Here is an 18,370-nt window from a genome sequence, read left to right on the forward strand (position 1 = left end):
GAAGAAGCTGCATAGCCTGAGATTTATTGCCAAGATGATTTGAAATACCTTCAGAAAATAAGAAGGGCCTGCTGAATCAGGCCAGTGGCCCATCTAGTCCAGCAACCTGTTCTCCCAGTGGCCAACCAGATGCCTGTGGGAAGCAGGACACGAGGGGAAACTTCTAAATTACAAAGTCGCTGCTTCCACTTTTGAGGAAGGGATGGGCAGGAATGACCATTGCTGGCTCTGAGGTCCTCTGCTGGCTGTGAGGAGTAAAGAGAACTGGGTTTCGATTGTCTGCCAGCTTGACCTGAAATGACGTCTGGCCATGTTATATGTATGCATTCTATCCTCGGGAATTTGTAACAATATTCCTTGCTGAAATCATTTGTTGCTACTTGCTGTCTCCTACTCAGCCCCTCCAGTAAAGGCTGAGACTGTGGGCACTCTTCCTTTTAATCTGCATTCAGGCTGAGCACACGGCGCCACATTCCACATCCTTTCTCCATCCTAACATTTATTATGGTGCATTGCATTCTGATGCTGTTTACTCTAAACCAGAAGATGACTGTGTAAACAAACACACCCTGAAGGGACAGCTCAGTTGGTACAGCATGAGACTCTAATCTCAGTGCTGTGGGTTTGAGCCCCACGTTGGCCGAAAGATTCCTGCATTGCAAGGGGTTGAACTAGATGATCCACACTGTCCCTTCCAAGTCCACATTTCTGTGACCCTATGATTTGGAGCACTTTTAAAGCACATGACCCCTCGAAAAGAATTCTGGGAACTGTAGTTTACCCCCTCACAAAGCTCCCATTCCCAGAATCTTTAACAAATTTCAGTTCCCAGGATTCTTTGAGGAATGTCGTGCACATCAAATGTGTTTTACATGTGCTGGCAAAGTGTACACAGCCAGAGGCAGTTTGGGATCTTATTTGTATGCTCGTTTCCTTCCTTACATCCTTTGTGTGTTCATTGGCACTCAGAACACCAGCTTCATTGGGTTAACGATGCCTCCACATGTTTCATTTATTATTTTGTTTCTGAGCTTTTCATTTCAATACTACAGCCTGAAGAAAAGGTCTGCCTAGCTCTTCGGCTTGGTTTTCCTATGTCTAACATTTACTGATCTAACAAAGAGGTGAAGCTTCTTGATCAAAGATTGCAATCGGCCTCTGCATTGCTTTATTGGAACGGGAAGAAGAAGAAGAAGAAGAAGAAGAAGAAGAAGAAGAAGAAGAAGAAGAAGAAGAAGAAGAAGAAGGAGGAGGAGGAGGAGGAGGAGGAGGAGGAAGACAGCTATTTTTTATCCTGAGAATGCAATGCTGCTAAGTCAACAATGAAAATTGTGGGGCATCAAAGGACATTCTACTGAAAATTACTGATTAAAAGTTGGCCTTAGGTTCACTGCCTTTCTCTCATTTCTTCAGAGTATTTAAGCACTCCCCTCCTATCTTGCCAACAGAAGTCATTTTATTGAAAACACAACCTTCATTTTTCTCACTCGAGTTTTCCCTTTCGCCACAAGAGTGTCGATCAGTTTCAGCCTGGAGCCAAGAACTGAACAAGCACAGAAGCAGAAAATGGCACTTACCAAAAACCGTGGCATTACAATGAATGATGGGAACAAAAACCCCATACTGGGGTTTGGAACCTATTCCCCGGATGCTGTAAATAACACATTTAACTCTCAGATTGTAGTACCTTGTTTTTGAAGAGCAAAATGCCTGCCAGCTGCTGGGTGCTTCATCCATTGCAGCACGAGGTACCTCCCCTGATCTGAGAAGCCATTTGTGCATGAGAACTTCTTGGGTCACAGCAGCCAAGAATGCAACAGATGCCTTGCAGCACATAAAGCTCTGCTTCTCATTCAACAAGGGTACTCAGCCAGCAGATTCAGGAGCGAAGAAGAAGAAGAAGAAGAAGAAGAAGAAGAAGAAGAAGAAGAAGAAGAAGAAGAAGAAGAAGAAGACAGCTATTTTTTATCCTGTGAAAACAATGCTGCTTAGTCCACAATGAAACTGCTGGTGTAGCAAGGGGCATTCTGCTGAAAGTTACTGATAAAAAGTTGGTCATAGGTTATTTATCCTGTGAAAGCAATGCGGCTAAGTCAACAATGAAAATTGTGGGGCATCAAAGGACATTCTGCTGAAAATAACTGATAAAGTTGGCCATAGGTTTCCCCGCCCTTCTCTCTCATTTGTTCGGAGTATTTAAGCACTCCCCTCCTATCGTGCCAACAAAAGACATTTTATTGGAAACACAAACTTCATTTTTCTCACTCGAGTTTTTCCTTTCGCCACAAGAGTGTTGATCAGAACTGAACAAGCACAGAAGCAGAAAATGGCACTTAGTAAAGATCGTGGCATTACAATGAATGATGGGAACAAAATCCCCATATTGGGGTTTGGAACATATACCCCGGACACTGTAAGTAACACATTTAACTCTCAGATTGTTGTAACTTGTTTCTGAAGAGCAAAATGCCTGCCAGCTGCTGGGTGCTTCATACATTGCAAAGCATCGCATGTAATACCTGACCTGATCTGAGAAGCCAATTGTGCATGAGAACTTCTTAGGTCACAGCAGCCAAGAATGCAACAGATGCCTTGCAGCACATAAAGCTCTGCTTCTCATTCAACAAGGGTCCTCAGCCAGCAGAAACAGGAGCAAATAATGTTTTGTGCAAGACTTGGCTGGTTTGTTGCTGAGAAACAGTTTCCAGTGTGAATTTCTGCAGGGTTCAAAGTCCCCAGTGCAAATTTTCTAGTGATATTTTCAAAAATATTTCTATAGAACTGTAAGTGCCCACTATTACCGTAGTTTTGTTGGGAATAACAATATTATCCAAAATTACCAGCCATTAGCTAACTATTCTGGACACTAACAATAAATATAGAATCAATTCTTTATCCAAACCATCTTCATTTGGTCCATATCACCAGCAACGCAAATGAAGGGATCAATGTACGTTCTTGTTTCGTAATTAAATTAATTTCTAGGAATATCATGAATTTACCGAATAAAAGTTACCGCTCAGTTTTTCAAAGGAATTTTCCTTTTTCCATTTTTCCAATTCAAATTCATATGTCTGCTCCATTCACATATAAACCGAGGGTAGAATCCATTTTATACAAAGAGATACATGCTGACGAAGAGACTTCCTCAACAGTGTTCCACTGCTTGAACCAAAATGACTGACGAATTAATTGATTGCTCATTTTCAATCCTGCATGTGAAGAGAGGCTCTGGCAGACTGAACAGATGAGATTACTGGTTTCTGTATGGGCCGTAGAGGGAAATGAGGGGCTGATGAGGCTCATCCAGCTAGGGAGGTAGCCTATCTAGGAGAAGGAAAACTCTGCTCTTGAACCTCTGCTGCCTTGTGGAATATCTTCGGGAGAAGAAAAGGAGTAAACCCTACACAAATCTGGGGTGGAGTTCCTAAGACTGTTGGGTAGTGCATTGCACGCCTCCTTCTGGCAACTCCTGCAGCCAAGCTGGTGCCAAATGTATTACTCTGCGTTCCTTTGGATCACATCAGCGAGGATGAGAGAGAGGCCTTTTCATCTGGGCAGCCCAGGATCTCCATACTGACTACACAGGCTACACCCCAGGGAAGTCACTTTGGTGCTGCTAACACAGCAATTTTTACATTCCCCTGGAGGCACACTCCATTGTGTCTTGAGACACACAGATGCCAACAAGGAGGATGGAGGGGTTCACATCATTAACTTGCTTCTCCCACAGCCATAGCCTTGGATTCCAGCAGAAATCAGGCTTGGCTCCATCTCTCAGCTGCCCAGCCTGCTTTCTGTTTCCAACTCCTGGATCTCTCTCTCTCACACACACCCTAGTTTTTGTCTAACTACCCACCCATTTGCCCTCTGGCACAGAGCTGCTTCATTTATTTCCTTAACATTCCATACTTAAGGGGCCATTGCCAAGAGGCTTGCATACCTATTCCAGCAATTGGTTGCTTCTTGTATCCAGAGTTAGAAGGAATTCAGGCATAGAGCCGAAACCCAACTCGCATCAAATTTTTACACACAGCATTAAATATTTCAATTTCTCACAATAGTGTGTGGGGGTGTGTGGGGGTGTGTATTGTAACAGTAACACCATCGATATAACATAAAAGCCAAACCAAAACATGGAGTACATTTTATGGTATTGTCAGCTACAAAACAGTAAGGTAAGGTACTGTGCATACATAATAGGGAGCCAGTGTGGTGTAGTGGTTAAGAGCGATAGAACTGGGTTCGCGTCTCCACTCCTCCACATGCAGCTGCTGGGTGACCTTGGACCTGTCACACTTCTTGAAGTCTCTCAGCTCCACTCACCTCACAGAGTGTTTGTTGTGGGGAAGGAAGGGAAAGGAGAATGTTAACCATTTTGAGACTCCTTCAGGTAGTGATAAAGTGGGATATCAAATCCAAACTCTTCTTCTTCTAATGGGTTCACTAATTAATTAGTACTCTCCATAGAGATACATGTGTTATAGGGGGTTGCAATGACTCTGCTGACTTATTGATGTGATCTTGAAAGTCCTAAAAATTGTCTCTCGTTGCCTAACCATTAATAAATCCATGAATAAATCTGGCATGTTTGGGTAAAGCACACAGAAATTGCTATTTTCCATACATGTGCATACTGTCAGGAGCTCAGCCTACACACGAGTAGGACCCTGGTAGAGACACATGCCTGACTGGTATGTTCCCTCCCTCCTGGTTGATCGTTTGGGAGCTTCAAAAGCTTTCTTCTGCCCGAACATCACAGCGACCGATGCCAACTGAAACCGGCACACTTAGGGATCCGCAGAGTTTGCGCAATTTGCGTAACAGACCTCAGCAACTCAACATTTTTGCTAATCTACTTTATTTAGATATAAACACACACGGAGCACTGCAACATGGCTCCCTCTCTCTCTAGCATCAGACAGAAAAAAGAAAAAGAACAAAGGACAATAGTCCCACTTCACGGAACACAGTAACACAAACATCCTGTCTCCGTCACTTCCCACTCTGTGGAGTCAAAACATATACCATCATGTGATAGACAACAATCCCATGACTGCAATCATGGAGCAGGAATTCTAACATATATCACGAACACAAGATAAGATTTCATCCTGTTTCCCACCTGGCATCTATCTGGGAACACCCGTTTTAATTTCCCATAGTGCCTTGGTGTGTACTAGCGGAGGGATTGTAGGAAATTAAAATGGCAACTCACCACCTTGCAATTTTGATTGGAGCCCTGTTGTCATTGCTGGTCAGTGCCACCTTGCCTCATGAAAGAGATCCCACGAGAGGACCCAGGCATCAGCAGGGATGGATCAAGACACATCAAAGAAGCATTTCAGTATAAAGTGCTGTAAATTTAAACAGGGAAAACAGGTAGAGAAAAACAGGACTCCATTTCTCCATCTGGTGGCACAATGTTATATCGCACATGCAACACCTACTGTATACGTAAATTGCTTTTTCTTTACGCCTTTTCTTTCTTTTCCTTTGATGTGTTTAGATCCAGCCTAGCTGAGTCCCTGGGACTCAGGTCTAATTTGAAAATGTCCATCGATACTCAGTGTTACTTACAGGTACCCTCTGATATTAATTTCCCCACTGAAGCAGAGACCTTGACTAACCTTTTCACCTTTTCAACCGGCAGGTTCCAAAAAGTAAGTGTGAGGAGGCTACAAAGATAGCAATAGAATTCGGCTTCCGTCTTATTGATAGTGCATATGTATACCAGACAGAGGAGCACGTTGGGCGGGCTGTTCGTGCAAAGATTGCAGACGGAACAATAAAAAGGGAAGACATTTTCTACACTGGAAAAGTGAGTGAGTTTGGCATTTTTTTTAAAAAAAAAAGAGTACAGTGGTACCTCTGGTTGCGTACTTAATTCGTTCTGGAGGTCCGTTCTTAACCTGAAACCGATCTTAACCTGAGGTACCAATTTAGCGCATGGGGCCTCCCACTGCCAACGCGCCACTGGTGCACGATTTTTGTTCTCATCCTGAGGTAAAGTTCTTAACCTGAGGTGCTACTTCCGGGTTAGCAGTGTCTGTAACCCGAAGTGTTTGTAACCCGAGGTGTCTGTAACCCGAGGTACCACTGTAAAATATAGTGCCTGCATCATGATGCAATCTTTTGATGAAGGGCAATATATAAATTTCATAAATAAATGGTAAAAATACTGTTTATTAGCAATGATGACTTTAAATTTGCTTTACCTCACCACAGCAATTCAAAATACTCTTCAGAACAATATTTGAGTGTGTCCTTAACACTGTGCACACTGGAATAGTCATCTGCCAGAGCTAAACTGTCCCGAGACCCAAAAACTCTATGGCTGTGTGAAAATATAAATCTCTTTATATTTTTGACAGCTCTGGAGTACTTTCCACCGCCCAGAGCTGGTTCGGAAAAGCGTGGAAGAATCCCTGAAGAAACTCCAGTTTGACTACATGGATCTGTTCTTAATGCACAATCCGTATTCTATGAAGGTAAATAATTACTGATGTCATAATGCAAGTATTGAGTACAATATTTGAATGGGAGGGGAGAGCCTACTAAAAATATTTGATTCCCTGAAGGAACATTGGGAATTGTCATTTCCTAGAGATGCTGACAGTTCTCTGCTTTACTATATCTCAATCAAGGAATGATTGCTCCCAGATTTGGGGAGAGAAACCATGCCAGTTAAAGAAAACAGCTGCATATACTTATTACATTAACTACATGGGCATCATATGAAAGAAATCATCTGCATAGCAGGACTTGGCGAGGGAGCGAAGGAAGAAAAACGGGTTGGAGAGACAGACCTGTGCAGAGAGAGAAGACAGTTTGTTCTGGGGGGGGGGGGGGAATTAAAGCATGTTTGGGTAACCTGTGGCCTTCCAGATGTTGCTCAATTGCAACTCCTATCATCCCTGATCACTGTCCTTGCTGGCTGCAGCTGATGGGACTTGGAGGCCAGCAAAGCCTGAGATCAACTGATTCCCACCCCTGGGTTAAAAGAGACAATATTGAGTTAATATTGCAATGGGGGGATGCTGGTGGAGATGTAGACTAAACCACTGAGGGTCTTGGGCTTGTCGATCAGAAGGTCGGTGGTTTAAATCCCTGCAATGGGGTGAGTTCCCATTGCTCTGTCCCAGCTTCTGCCAACCTAGCAGTTAGAAATCACACCAGTGCAAGTAGATAAATGAGTACCATTGCGGCGGGAAAGTAAATGGTGTTTCCATGTGCTCTGGTTTACATCATGGTATTCTGTTGTACCAGAAGAGGTTTAGTCATGCTGGCCAAATGACCCGTAAAGCTGTCTGAGGATAAATGCCAGCTAACTCGGTATGGAAGCGAGCTGAGCACCGTAACTCCATAGTCACCTTTGACTGGATTTAACTGTCTAGGGGTCCTTAACCTTTACCTTTACCTAATATTTTCACCATAAGTATTTTTTTCCTGGATAAAGTAAACTTTATCCCTCTTGAATAAACAATAATGTGAAATGTGGTGCTTGTGAATTTCTAGGCCTGAAATGCACTTATTCCCTCCCCCTCCTTCTTTTCCAGCCTGGACCAGATTTTTATCCCTTGACAGAAGACAAAAAATTGATTATTGACAACGTAGATCTTCGTCAGACATGGGAGGTAGGAAATTAGGAAATCCAGCCCTTGAGTCACTCAGATACAGAGCACAGTAGCCTTCCACCAGAGGAGGCATGTCCAGAACAATGACTCACACAATGGCTCCTATGAGAGCTGGTGAACTATAAGATTCCAGTCTTAATCTGGAAAAAAGTGTGGCCTCAGCTATTCAACAAACATCACTCAACAAACATGTCGTGTTTTCTTTGCCAGGCAATGGAGGCGTGCAAAGATGCCGGCTTGGTGAGGTCCATCGGAGTGTCCAATTTCACCCGTAAGCAGCTGGAATTGATCCTGAACAAGCCAGGATTGAAATACAAGCCTGTGATAAACCAGGTCAAGTGTGATTGCTTTTTTAAGGGGTTTGTTCCAAGCACGGTTGAAAGCTTCTTTACTTAAGCTCTTTTGTGAGAGGACCTTTGTTTTGTTTGGTTATGAGTGGAGTAGAGAAGTCCATAATGTTTGAAACAAGCATCTCAGGTAGAGGGAGGCCTGCAAGCAGTCAGTGTCAGGATCACCCTACACGCAAGTAGGACTCCGTTAGAGACACATGCCCGACTGGCATGTTGTCTCCTTCCTGGTCAGTCGTTCGGGAGCTTCAAAAGCTTTCTCCAGCCCAAACATCACAGAGACTGATATCAAGAGGCATCAGCACGCTTAGGAACAGCAGAATGTTAGCAATTTGCGTGACAGACTCAGGAGCGCAGCATTTTGGCTAAACTACTTTATTAACATATCATAAACTTGGAGCATTCTGACTCAACTCCTTCCTCATCAGCCTCTTGTGGGGACTCTGGAAGTTCTCAAGTGGGGAGAGAAGGGCCTTTGAGTTGGGCATCTGGGCAAAGCTGTTGCACCCAAGCAGCCCTGATTAACTTGGGCCCTGGTGTATATCATGTAACCAGTGAGACCAGAGCACGCTAGTCCAAGGCATGCAACCTGCTAACTAAGCAGGAGTGATGGACTGACAATGAGATGTGTGCAGCCGTGATCTCCCAGTACCACAGAGACAGTGGTCCAGATAGCCCCACTTCAATCATGGCTTTTTTGTACCCTCTGCCCAACCTTGATGCACTATCCAATTCATATATGGCAGTAGAGGGGGCAAGGGGGTGGGTATACACACACCCCAGACAATTAGTTCTTACGTTCCCTCCCCATACTTTCTGCCATTGCTGAGCCACAGTGATGACTTGAAGAAAAGACACTTTTCACATACAAAATGCATTTACACAGAGAGGATTACTGAAAACTATACCATTACTTCCTTAAATATGAGATAAAACTGCTCCCTTAAATAGAAGCATTGCCACCCAACTCCATCCCACTCCCCACTCCCCTCTTTCCCTGTCTTTTCTTCCCAACCTCACACTGTATGTAACACTAATGTCTCACAACAAATGAAACTAATCTGTAGAAAATGCAACTTGAAAAAAGAGACAATGCACGTATTTTTGTAAACTAAGAAATCTTTAATAAAAATAACAACAACAACAACTGCCCTCTTTGAAAAGTCTTGTGCCCTTCTACCCCTGATTTTATTTTCTGATGTCTCCACTGCTCAATTTGATTGGAAATTTCAGTTTATTGAGACACTGATAAAGCAGAGTCCCAGATCATCTGCTCAAGTTGATGGAAAGCCAGGAAAATCCCCCATCAGACCCAAGGTTGGGCAGAGAGTACAAAGAAGCTATGATTGTAGTGGGACTAACTGGAACACTGTCTCTGTGGTACGGGGAGATCACGGCTGCACACATCTCATTGTCTGTCCATCACTCCTGCTTAGCTAGCAGGTTGCATGCCTTTGGGTATAATGGCTCAACAGGGTTGGAGCGACAGGAGATTGAGGGGGAATAAGCCCTGTCCCCCATCTTCGGTTAACACATATTTCATGGGTGAGGAGCATGGCAATGGAAACCACAAATGCAAGAATGGTCCTCTAAAGATTCTGATGCATCAGAAAATACAACACACTTTAAGAATGGTAACAGCTGGATATTTCAAGAAATAATAGCATGGTTCTGCTTTTCTGTCTTTCCTTTATTTCACTGTTTTCTTTGTTTCATCTGAATTCTCACTTTGGGGTTGTGTTGGGGGATTTTGAATCCACAGGTTGAATGTCATCCTTATCGGAACCAAAGCAAGCTGCTGGCCTTCTGCAAGTCAAATGATATCATCCTAGAAGGATATTGTGTCCTGGGATCCCAAAGGGACCCAAAATGGTAAGATATGAAGCCAAAACATTTGGGGACCACCTCAGTCACCATCTATGCCCACTATTCCCCAGCATCCAGATCAGCTCTGGATTCTTGGCCCCACAATTACCGGTAATAAAGATCCGCATGGTGGATAACAGCACCAGGGACTTTTCTGTAGTGGCTCCACAATTGGGGAACTCATTCCGGAGAGAGATTTACAAAGCTCTTCCCCTCCCATTTTAGACATTCTCAGAAACCTTTCCATTGCTGAAGTGTTTTTTTATAAATATATAACTGCTTGACTTCTCCCAAACTTATGTTTTTAAATGTTGCAGGCAGGGGGCTATTTAATAATTTCTGCTTCTGAAATTTTGTGCTGTTTTTAAATCATATTTATATTATCTTTAATGGTGCTTTAAGCAGTAGAATGGCAGGAATGAAAGGGCCCTGCACCCGGCCTTGCATTTAAATAATTATAGCATTTCTCTTTTTACATAGCTTGTTTTGTGTGTCTCAGAATTATAAATTGTATTGTTTTTATCTATATTGGAAGCCACTTAAATGCTTATTTTTAACAAGCGGGACCAGCAACAAATACTGAGTTTTCCTTCTCAAGACAATGAGCTGTGCATTCCTCCAGGATCCTCCATTTCATTTGAACTCCCTCCCTCTTTTCCATCTCAACTCTCCAGCAGGCACACAGGATTCTTTGGGCCTTTCTTTCCCTCCCTAGGTACCCCTGAGACAGAAAAGTTTGTTTTGCTGGACAGGTTGGGTCCCCAAGTGTTTTCTTTTTCTTTTTGGCTGGGGTTCCAGGAAGGGGAGTTGAAAAGGAGAGGATTTGGAGAGACAGTTTGGTACGTTGGGAGAAGAGGGAGGGAGGGAGGGAGAGAGAGTTGCTTCTGGGTGGAAACATCCACTCTGAGGAATATATCACAAGCTAGAGAAAGCAGTCTCTGAGCTTAGTGCGAAGGACAGTGTGTGGTGTCCTGTAAGAGTAATAGGCCAGGAATTAACTGGGAGGTTGAAGCTGAGCCGGGAGAAGTGGAAGCTGGGAAAAGACAGCCCACTTTGGATTCGTTCCAGTCAGGAGGGGAGAGATTCTTCTACAAAAAGAAAAGACTCCCAAACCAGTTAAGAGGGCTATGGAGATCCCTTGGGTCTGTTACTTGGAGTATCTCATGAGTAGGGTTGTCAAAGGGGTGTGTAACTGACAGGAAGTACCACCTTTTTAAAGAACCAAAGTACCATATTTTTTGCTCTATAAGACTCACCTTTTCCCTCCTAAAAAGCAAGGGGAAATGTGTGTGCGTCTTATGGAACGAATGCAGGCTGTGCAACTATCCCAGTAGCCAGAACAGCAAAAGGGATTGCTGCTTTCACTGCGCAGCGATCCCTCTTGCTGTTCTGGCTTCTGAGATTCAGAATATTTTTTTTCTTGTTCTCCTTCAAGACAATGAGCTGTGCATTCCTCCAGGATCCTCCATTTCATTTGAACTCCCTCCCCCTTTTCCATCTCAACTCTCCAGCAGGCACACAGGATTCTTTGGGCTTTTCTTTCCCTCCTTAGGTACCCCTGTGACGGAAAAGTTTGTTTTGCTGGACAGGTTGGGTCCCCAAGTGTTTTCTTTTTCTTTTTTGCTGGGGTTCCAGGAAGGGGAGTTGAAAAGGAGAGGATTTGGAGAGACAGTTTGGTACGTTGGGAGAATAGGGAGGGAGGGAGAGAGAGAGAGAGAGTTGCTTCTGGGTGGTTACCAGGTTGATGGACTAGAAGGAATGGACAGTAAGGACTGACATAACCCAAGACCAGGAAAAAGAGATGCTGGGTGAAGATTGGAAGAAAGTTTTTTAAGATTTACTTTGGGAATTAGTGTAAAATTAATGAGTATTAGGAAAAATGTTGGAATGAAACTATTTGGCTTTAGTAGAAATGAGATAAGGAGTTATGTATAAATAAGTATTAAGTTTTAAGCTTTAAGGTATTTTATGGTAAGATAAGGTTAAAATAAATTAAGGCAAACTGAATGACAGAATACAGTGAAAGATGGAAAGGATTTGTTGGGTTAATTAATAGGTTAGACTGTTAAGATAAATTACCCAATAAAAATTGAGAAAGATGGAAAGAATTTGCTGAAACAAATAATTAAACTAGAATACAAAAAGGGAGGTGTGAGGAGGTCGATGAAACAAGTAATTGGAAGATTAAGATATGGAATATTGGTTGTGTTTTTTTTATTGTTATTGTTGTATTGTTTTTTTCCCCCTTTTTATGTATTGTAATGTATGTTTTGTTAAAAATTTTTGTTGTTTTCTTTTCTTCTTTTTTCTGTAATTTTTAAACTTTTAATAAATATCATTTTTAAAAAAAGAGAGAGATTCTTCTACAAAAAAGAAGACTCCCAAACCAGTTAAGAGGGCTGTGGAAATCCCTTGGGTCTGTTACTTGGAGTATCTCAGGAGTAGGGTTGTAAAAGGGGTGTGTAACTGACCACCTTGTTTAATACTTTAAGTGGCAACAGCCGTGCAGCAACTGAGAAAGAACTGAAGTGAAAGAGCATTATAATCTGAAGTATCCTATGTTTCACCCACTTGTGTCATAAACTTCCTTTGTTTAACAAAATCTTTGTTGTTTATTTGATGAAATCCAAAGTATTAAGTTTTCCCTCACACAAGGGAAAATCTGGGGTAGTTTGTAGGAATTCGTGGAATTGGTGTTCTGTGAGGAGGATGCCCTATATTTGTAAGTGAGGGCAGGTCCAACGGCGCCAGGGGAAAAAGTGCTGTTGCATCCCCCCCCCCCCCCGCAAATATTGATTGTACTTCAGCAAAGAAAAAGACTTCTCTTTTGTGCATGGATGCTACCATTTTGGCTACAGAATGATCCACATGCAAAGTATGAGTTTCTGATTTATTGGGGGAAGAGCACTATACTAAAAACTTAAATTAATTCAAATCAACTAACCAACCTTTAAATACAAAGATAGCATATACTGGATGGCCTGGCCAATGCTGTATTAATTTTAGAGTGAGATATCTATATTCTGGCCACCAAAAATGCACACTCTTTCCATGTCCTGCTTGAAGACCCTCTGTTGGTTGCAATCACCAAGACTGGCAGGGATTAAAGGACCCTGCATCCAGCCTTGCATTTAAATTATTATAGCATTTCACTTTTTACATAGCCTGTTCCCTACGTTTCTATTGTTTTCATCTGTATTGGAAGCCACCCTAATAATTATTTTTCACAAGTGGGACCAGCAACAAAACTTTGCAATACTGAGTTCTCTTGTTCTGGCTTCAGTCCAGTGAGCCGTGCCTTCTTCCAGGACACTCCATTACATTTCACCTCCCGCCCCAATGCTCCATATTTTCTCTCCAACAGGTACTCAGGATTCTTTATACACTGAGCAGACACCAACCCCATGGGCCTGCTGGGGCTTTTTTCTTTTCTTTCTTAGTTACCCCGGCACTGTAGCAATAAAAAATTAGCGAGCGCCATCTTCCATGAGGCAGCCCTTCTGATATTTAAAGATGGTTATCACATCACCTGTCTGTCTACCCTTCTCCATGCTAAACATTCTTAGCTCCTTCAACCATTCCTCATGTGGCTCAGGTTCCAGATATTTTATCATTCTGTTTGCCCTCCTCTCCACATATTCCAGCTGGTCAATATGCTTCTTAAACTGTGGAGTCCAGAACTGGACACAGTATTCCAGGTAAAGTCTCACCAATGCATAATAGAGTGCTGCTATTACTTCCCTTGATGGCAACACTATACTTCTGCTGATGCAGCCAAGAATAGTGTTAGCTTCTCTTCCTGCTGCATCACACTGTGAATCATGTTAAGCTTGTGGTCTACAAAGACCCCTAGATCCTTTTCATATATACTGCTGTCAAGCCAAGTGTCCCCCATCCTATATTTGTGTGTATATGTTTGTGCATCTTGACACCAGAAACAAACCTTCTCCCCTTGTTGCTCTCCAACAGGTTAAATCCAGAAGCTCCTCCCCTGCTTGAAGTCCCTCTGTTGGTTTCGATTGCCAAGAAGTACAACAAAAGCCCAGCTCTCGTGGCTATTCGCTACCAACTGCAGCGCGGCCTGGTGGTCATAGTGAAGGCCGACACCCGAGAGCAAATTGAGGAAGACATCCAGGTAAAGCAGTATATATTAATCCATTAAAAAACAATACTGAAAAAGCACATCATTTGAACACTGTGATCTCACAGGTCACATAACTCGGCAGTTTAGCTATAAACTGCATGAATAATAATAATAATAATAATAATAATAATAATAATAATAATAATTTATTTATACGCCATCTATCTGGCTGGGTTTTCCCAGCTACTCTAGGCAGCTCCCAACAGAATGTTAAAAACCCGATAAAACACCAAACATTAAAAACTTCCCTAAACAGGGCTGCCTTCAGATGTCTTCTAAAAGTCAGATAGTTGTTTATTTCCTTCACATCTGATGGGAGGGCATTCCACAGGGTGGGTGCCACTACCAAGAAGGCAGTCTGCTTCTCGCAGCAAGGGAACCGCCAGAAGGCCCTTGGCGCTGGTCCTCAGTGTCCAGGCTGAATGATGGGGGTGGAGACGCTCCTTCAGGTATAGTATACCGGGCTGAGGCCATTTAAGGTTTTAAAGGTCAGCACCAACACTTTGAATTTGCTCGGAAATGTACTGGGAGCTAATATGGGCCTTTCAGGACCAGTGTTATATGGTCTCGGCGGCCACTCCCGGTCACCAGTTTAGCTGCCGCATTCTGGATTTGTTTTAGTTTTAGGGTCACCTTCAAAGGTAGCCCTTTAGCAGTAGTCCAAGTGGGAGATAACTAGAGCATGTACCACTCTGGCGAGACAGTCTGCGGGCAGGTAGGGTTTCAGCCTGCATACCAGATGGAGCTGGTAGACAGCTGCCCTGGACACAGAATTGACCTGTGTCTTCATGGACAGCTGTGACTACTGAAGAAGTACTAGACAATATTTGCTGGGTTGTGACTTCCCTCATCCCTGACCATTGGTCATGATGGCAAAGACTGATGGGGAGTTGGAGTCCATCCACATCTGGGGGGCCACAGTTTCCCCACTCCTGTTCTATTGCAAACCTACATTACTATGCATATAAAATTCCCTCAGTGGGAGAACATCTGGACTGATTCTGTTGAATGAAGGAATTGAACTTTGGAAGGTGGTAGCAAAGTTTGCTTTGGTATCTCTGTTGCTGGGAAAAGGTGCACAGCTCTGAGATACAAAAAGAAGACATGAGTAAAAAGTACCTCAGCATTATTTTTTTCTCCTCCTGACAGGCATTTACTTTCCAGCTGTCTGAGGAGGATATGAAATCCATTGATGGCCTTCACAAAAACATGAGCTATTTAAAATGGGACGTGTAAGTCATATTTAAATAGCATGCATATGAATACATAAAAGTGCTTCACGCAACAATTCATACTGTGAGAGCAAAAGGAAGAAAAGATCTGGCATCCATCTCTTCTCTTCATAGAAAATTTGGTGAAACTATAGAAGGAATCTTTTGCCCAGCACGGGGCTCAAACCCATGGCCCTGAGATTAAGAGTTCCATCCTTTACCGACAGAGCTCTCCCAGTAGTTTTTGGCCCTAGACAGTCTTGAAAAAGTCCAATTTCTGGCAAAATGTAATGTTTGTGGTGGACTTCTTAACTCCCCATAATTTAGGTAAACGTAAAGGTAAAGGTACCCCTGCCCGTAGGGGCCAGTCGTGTCCGACTCTAGGGTTGTGCGCCCATCTCACTTAAGAGGCCGGGGGCCAGTGCTGTCCAGAGACACTTCCGGATCACGTGGCCAGCGTGACGAAGCTGCTCTGGCGAGCCAGCACCAGCGCAGCACACGGAAACGCCGTTTACCTTCCCGCTATAAAGCGGTACCTATTTATCTACTTGCACTTAGGGGTGCTTTCGAACTGCTAGGTGGGCAGGAGCTGGGACCAAAAGACGGGAGCTCACCCCGCTGCGGGGATTTGAACTGCCGACCATGCGATTGGCAAGCCCTAGGTGCTGAGGTTTTACCAACAGCGCCACCCGCGTCCCAATCCCCATAATTTACCCCATGGCAATTCAGGATCTTTTTCCACTGTAAAAAGCAAGTTGTAGCTTTGCTGCTCACCCGACAGTTGCTCTGTGCTTTGAAACCAGGCGTCCTAATACCCTTGAGACCAATGCCATACAATGATGTGCAGACATTCCCAGGGGCATTTGATGGGGGAAATATGGCTGCCTCATGCATTACTGCCAGTAAGGGACTCCCAAAACAGCATTTGTCCTTCTGCCCCTACCTGAAAGTCGCAAAAATACGCTGGGGAAGAGGAGAGAGACCTTTGACCCAACCCTTTTGTACCACTTTGATCAGCAGCCAGGGCTGTATTCATCATCTAGGGGTTATTTTCTCTAGTGAGAAGATGGACATATGACCATCCCGATATTGCAAATGGTGGACCATTTTGACTTTCAGCCTCCCAGATATTCAGCAGGGTGGGCATTTGATGGCAAACTTGGGGAGCTTACAATGCACTGTGTGAAATAGTCTCATGAGGCAATGGCTGGCAACAGATCAATTTTTGTTGCTTGTGCATCTTCCCCACCCTGAGTGTTGACTCTATTTTCTGTTGTTTCAGATACGCTGATCACCCACAATATTACCCACCAGATGTGGAATAAGGACTCGTCTCCCATCTCTAATTTATCCCCTTCTGAACCTGGGTCCTTTTGCATGGAAAACACTGGGCAAATCTGAATATCAGTTCCTCCCAGCATCTCATTTTCCACTCTTCAGTTCCTCAAATCCCCATATCAGTTTGGGATGAAAAGAAAATCCCTTGAAAATTCATCATTGCAAATTTCTCCTACCATACACATTTTCCTTTGTACTTTTGACCAAAATAAAGCATGTTTGCATGGTGTTTTCACTGATATATGCTCTTTAATGAATACTTTACAGTGGTACCTCAGGTTACATACACTTCAGGTTACATACGCTTCAGTTTACAGACTCCGCTAACCCAGAAATAGTGCTTCAGGTTCAGAACTTTGCTTCAGGATGAGAACAGAAATCGTACTCCAGAGGCGCAGCAGCATCAGGAGGCCCCATTAGCTAAAGTGTTGCTTAAGGTTAAGAATAGTTTCATCTTAAGAACAGACCTCCGTAACAAATTAAGCACTTAACTCGAGGTACCACTGTATGCATTTTTGTAATGGTTCTGTAGCTGAACAACTGCATCACAAAATTCAGAGAATTGCCACTTTCTCAGGATAACTGCATTTTTATTTGCATATTGGTTCAAGAAGTGTGAGCTGTGTAGTTTCTCCCTAATGTGTCAAATAGCACTTACAAGGGGTTGAGTCGTATATTGAAAATAGCACAAGGGGGGAGGATTAACATTCATAAAAATAAGCTGCTGCATAGCCTGAGATTTATTGCCAAGATGATTTGAAATAACTTCAGAAAATAAGAAGGGCCTGCTGAATCAGGCCAGTGGCCCATCTAGTCCAGAAACCTGTTCTCCCAGTGGCCAACCAGATGCCTGTGGGAAGCAGGACACGAGGGGAAACTTCTAAATTACAAAGTCGCTGCTTCCACTTCTGAGGAAGGGATGGGCAGGAATGACCATTGCTGGCTCTGAGGTCCTCTGCTGGCTGTGAGGAGGAAAGAGGGTTTTGATTGTCTGCCACCACGACCTCAAATGACTTCTGTCCATGTTATATGCATGCATTCTATCCTCTGGAATCTGTAACAATATTCAAAATGTCCTTGCTTTGCGTAACCTTAACCCTCCAGTAAAGGCTGAGGCTGTGGACACTCTTCCTTTTAATCTGAATTCATGGTGAGCATTGTGCACACGGTGCCATGTTCCACATCCTTTATTCATCCTAACATTTCTTATGATGCATTGCATTCTGATGCTGTTTACTCCAAACCAGGAGATAACTGTGTAAACAAACACACCCTGAGGGACAGCTCAGTTGGTACAGCATGAGACTCTAATCTCAGCATTGTGGGTTTGAGCCCCACGTTGGGCGAAAGATTCCTGCATTGCAAGGGGTTTAAATAGATGATCCTCACTGTCCCTTCCAAGTCCACATTTCTGTGATCCTATGATATGGAGCACTTTTAAAGCACATGACCCCTCGAAAAGAATTCTGGGAACTGTAGTTTATCTTTAACAAATTTCAGTTCCCAGGATTCTTTGGGGAATGTTGTGCACATCAAATGTGTTTTACATGTGCTAGCAAAGATGTTTGCTCCTTTCCTTCCTGACATCCTTTGTGTGTTCAATGGCACTCAGAACACCAGCTTCATTGGGTTAACAGATGCCTCCACATATTTCATTTATTATTTTGTTTCAGAGCTTTTCATTTCAATACTACAAGCTGAAGAAAAGGTCTGCCTAGCTCTTCGGCTTGGTTTTCCTATGTCTAACATTTACTGATCTAACAAAGAGGTGAAGCTTCTTGATCAAAGATTGCACTCGGCCTCTGCATTGATTTATTGGAAGAAGAA

The 18,370-nt window shown here is 43.3% G+C and overlaps 1 protein-coding gene across 1 annotated transcript; it reads left to right on the forward strand.

Annotated features, from left to right (window-relative positions):
• Positions 1 to 1,942: 1,942 nt before the first annotated feature.
• On the forward strand, positions 1,943 to 16,772 carry LOC307225162 (aldo-keto reductase family 1 member C3-like). Its single transcript, XM_079992993.1, has 9 exons — positions 1,943 to 2,413; positions 5,654 to 5,821; positions 6,375 to 6,491; positions 7,560 to 7,637; positions 7,848 to 7,970; positions 9,747 to 9,856; positions 13,820 to 13,985; positions 15,144 to 15,226; positions 16,488 to 16,772. The coding sequence occupies exons 1-9, from the start codon at positions 2,327 to 2,329 to the stop codon at positions 16,528 to 16,530; spliced, it is 975 nt and encodes a 324-aa protein (XP_079849119.1). The 5' UTR covers positions 1,943 to 2,326; the 3' UTR covers positions 16,531 to 16,772.
• The last annotated feature ends 1,598 nt before the right edge of the window (positions 16,773 to 18,370 follow it).

The sequence above is a fragment of the Podarcis cretensis genome (genome assembly GCF_951804945.1).
Source record: "Podarcis cretensis genome assembly, chromosome: 10".
NCBI classification, from domain to species: Eukaryota; Metazoa; Chordata; class Lepidosauria; order Squamata; family Lacertidae; genus Podarcis; species Podarcis cretensis.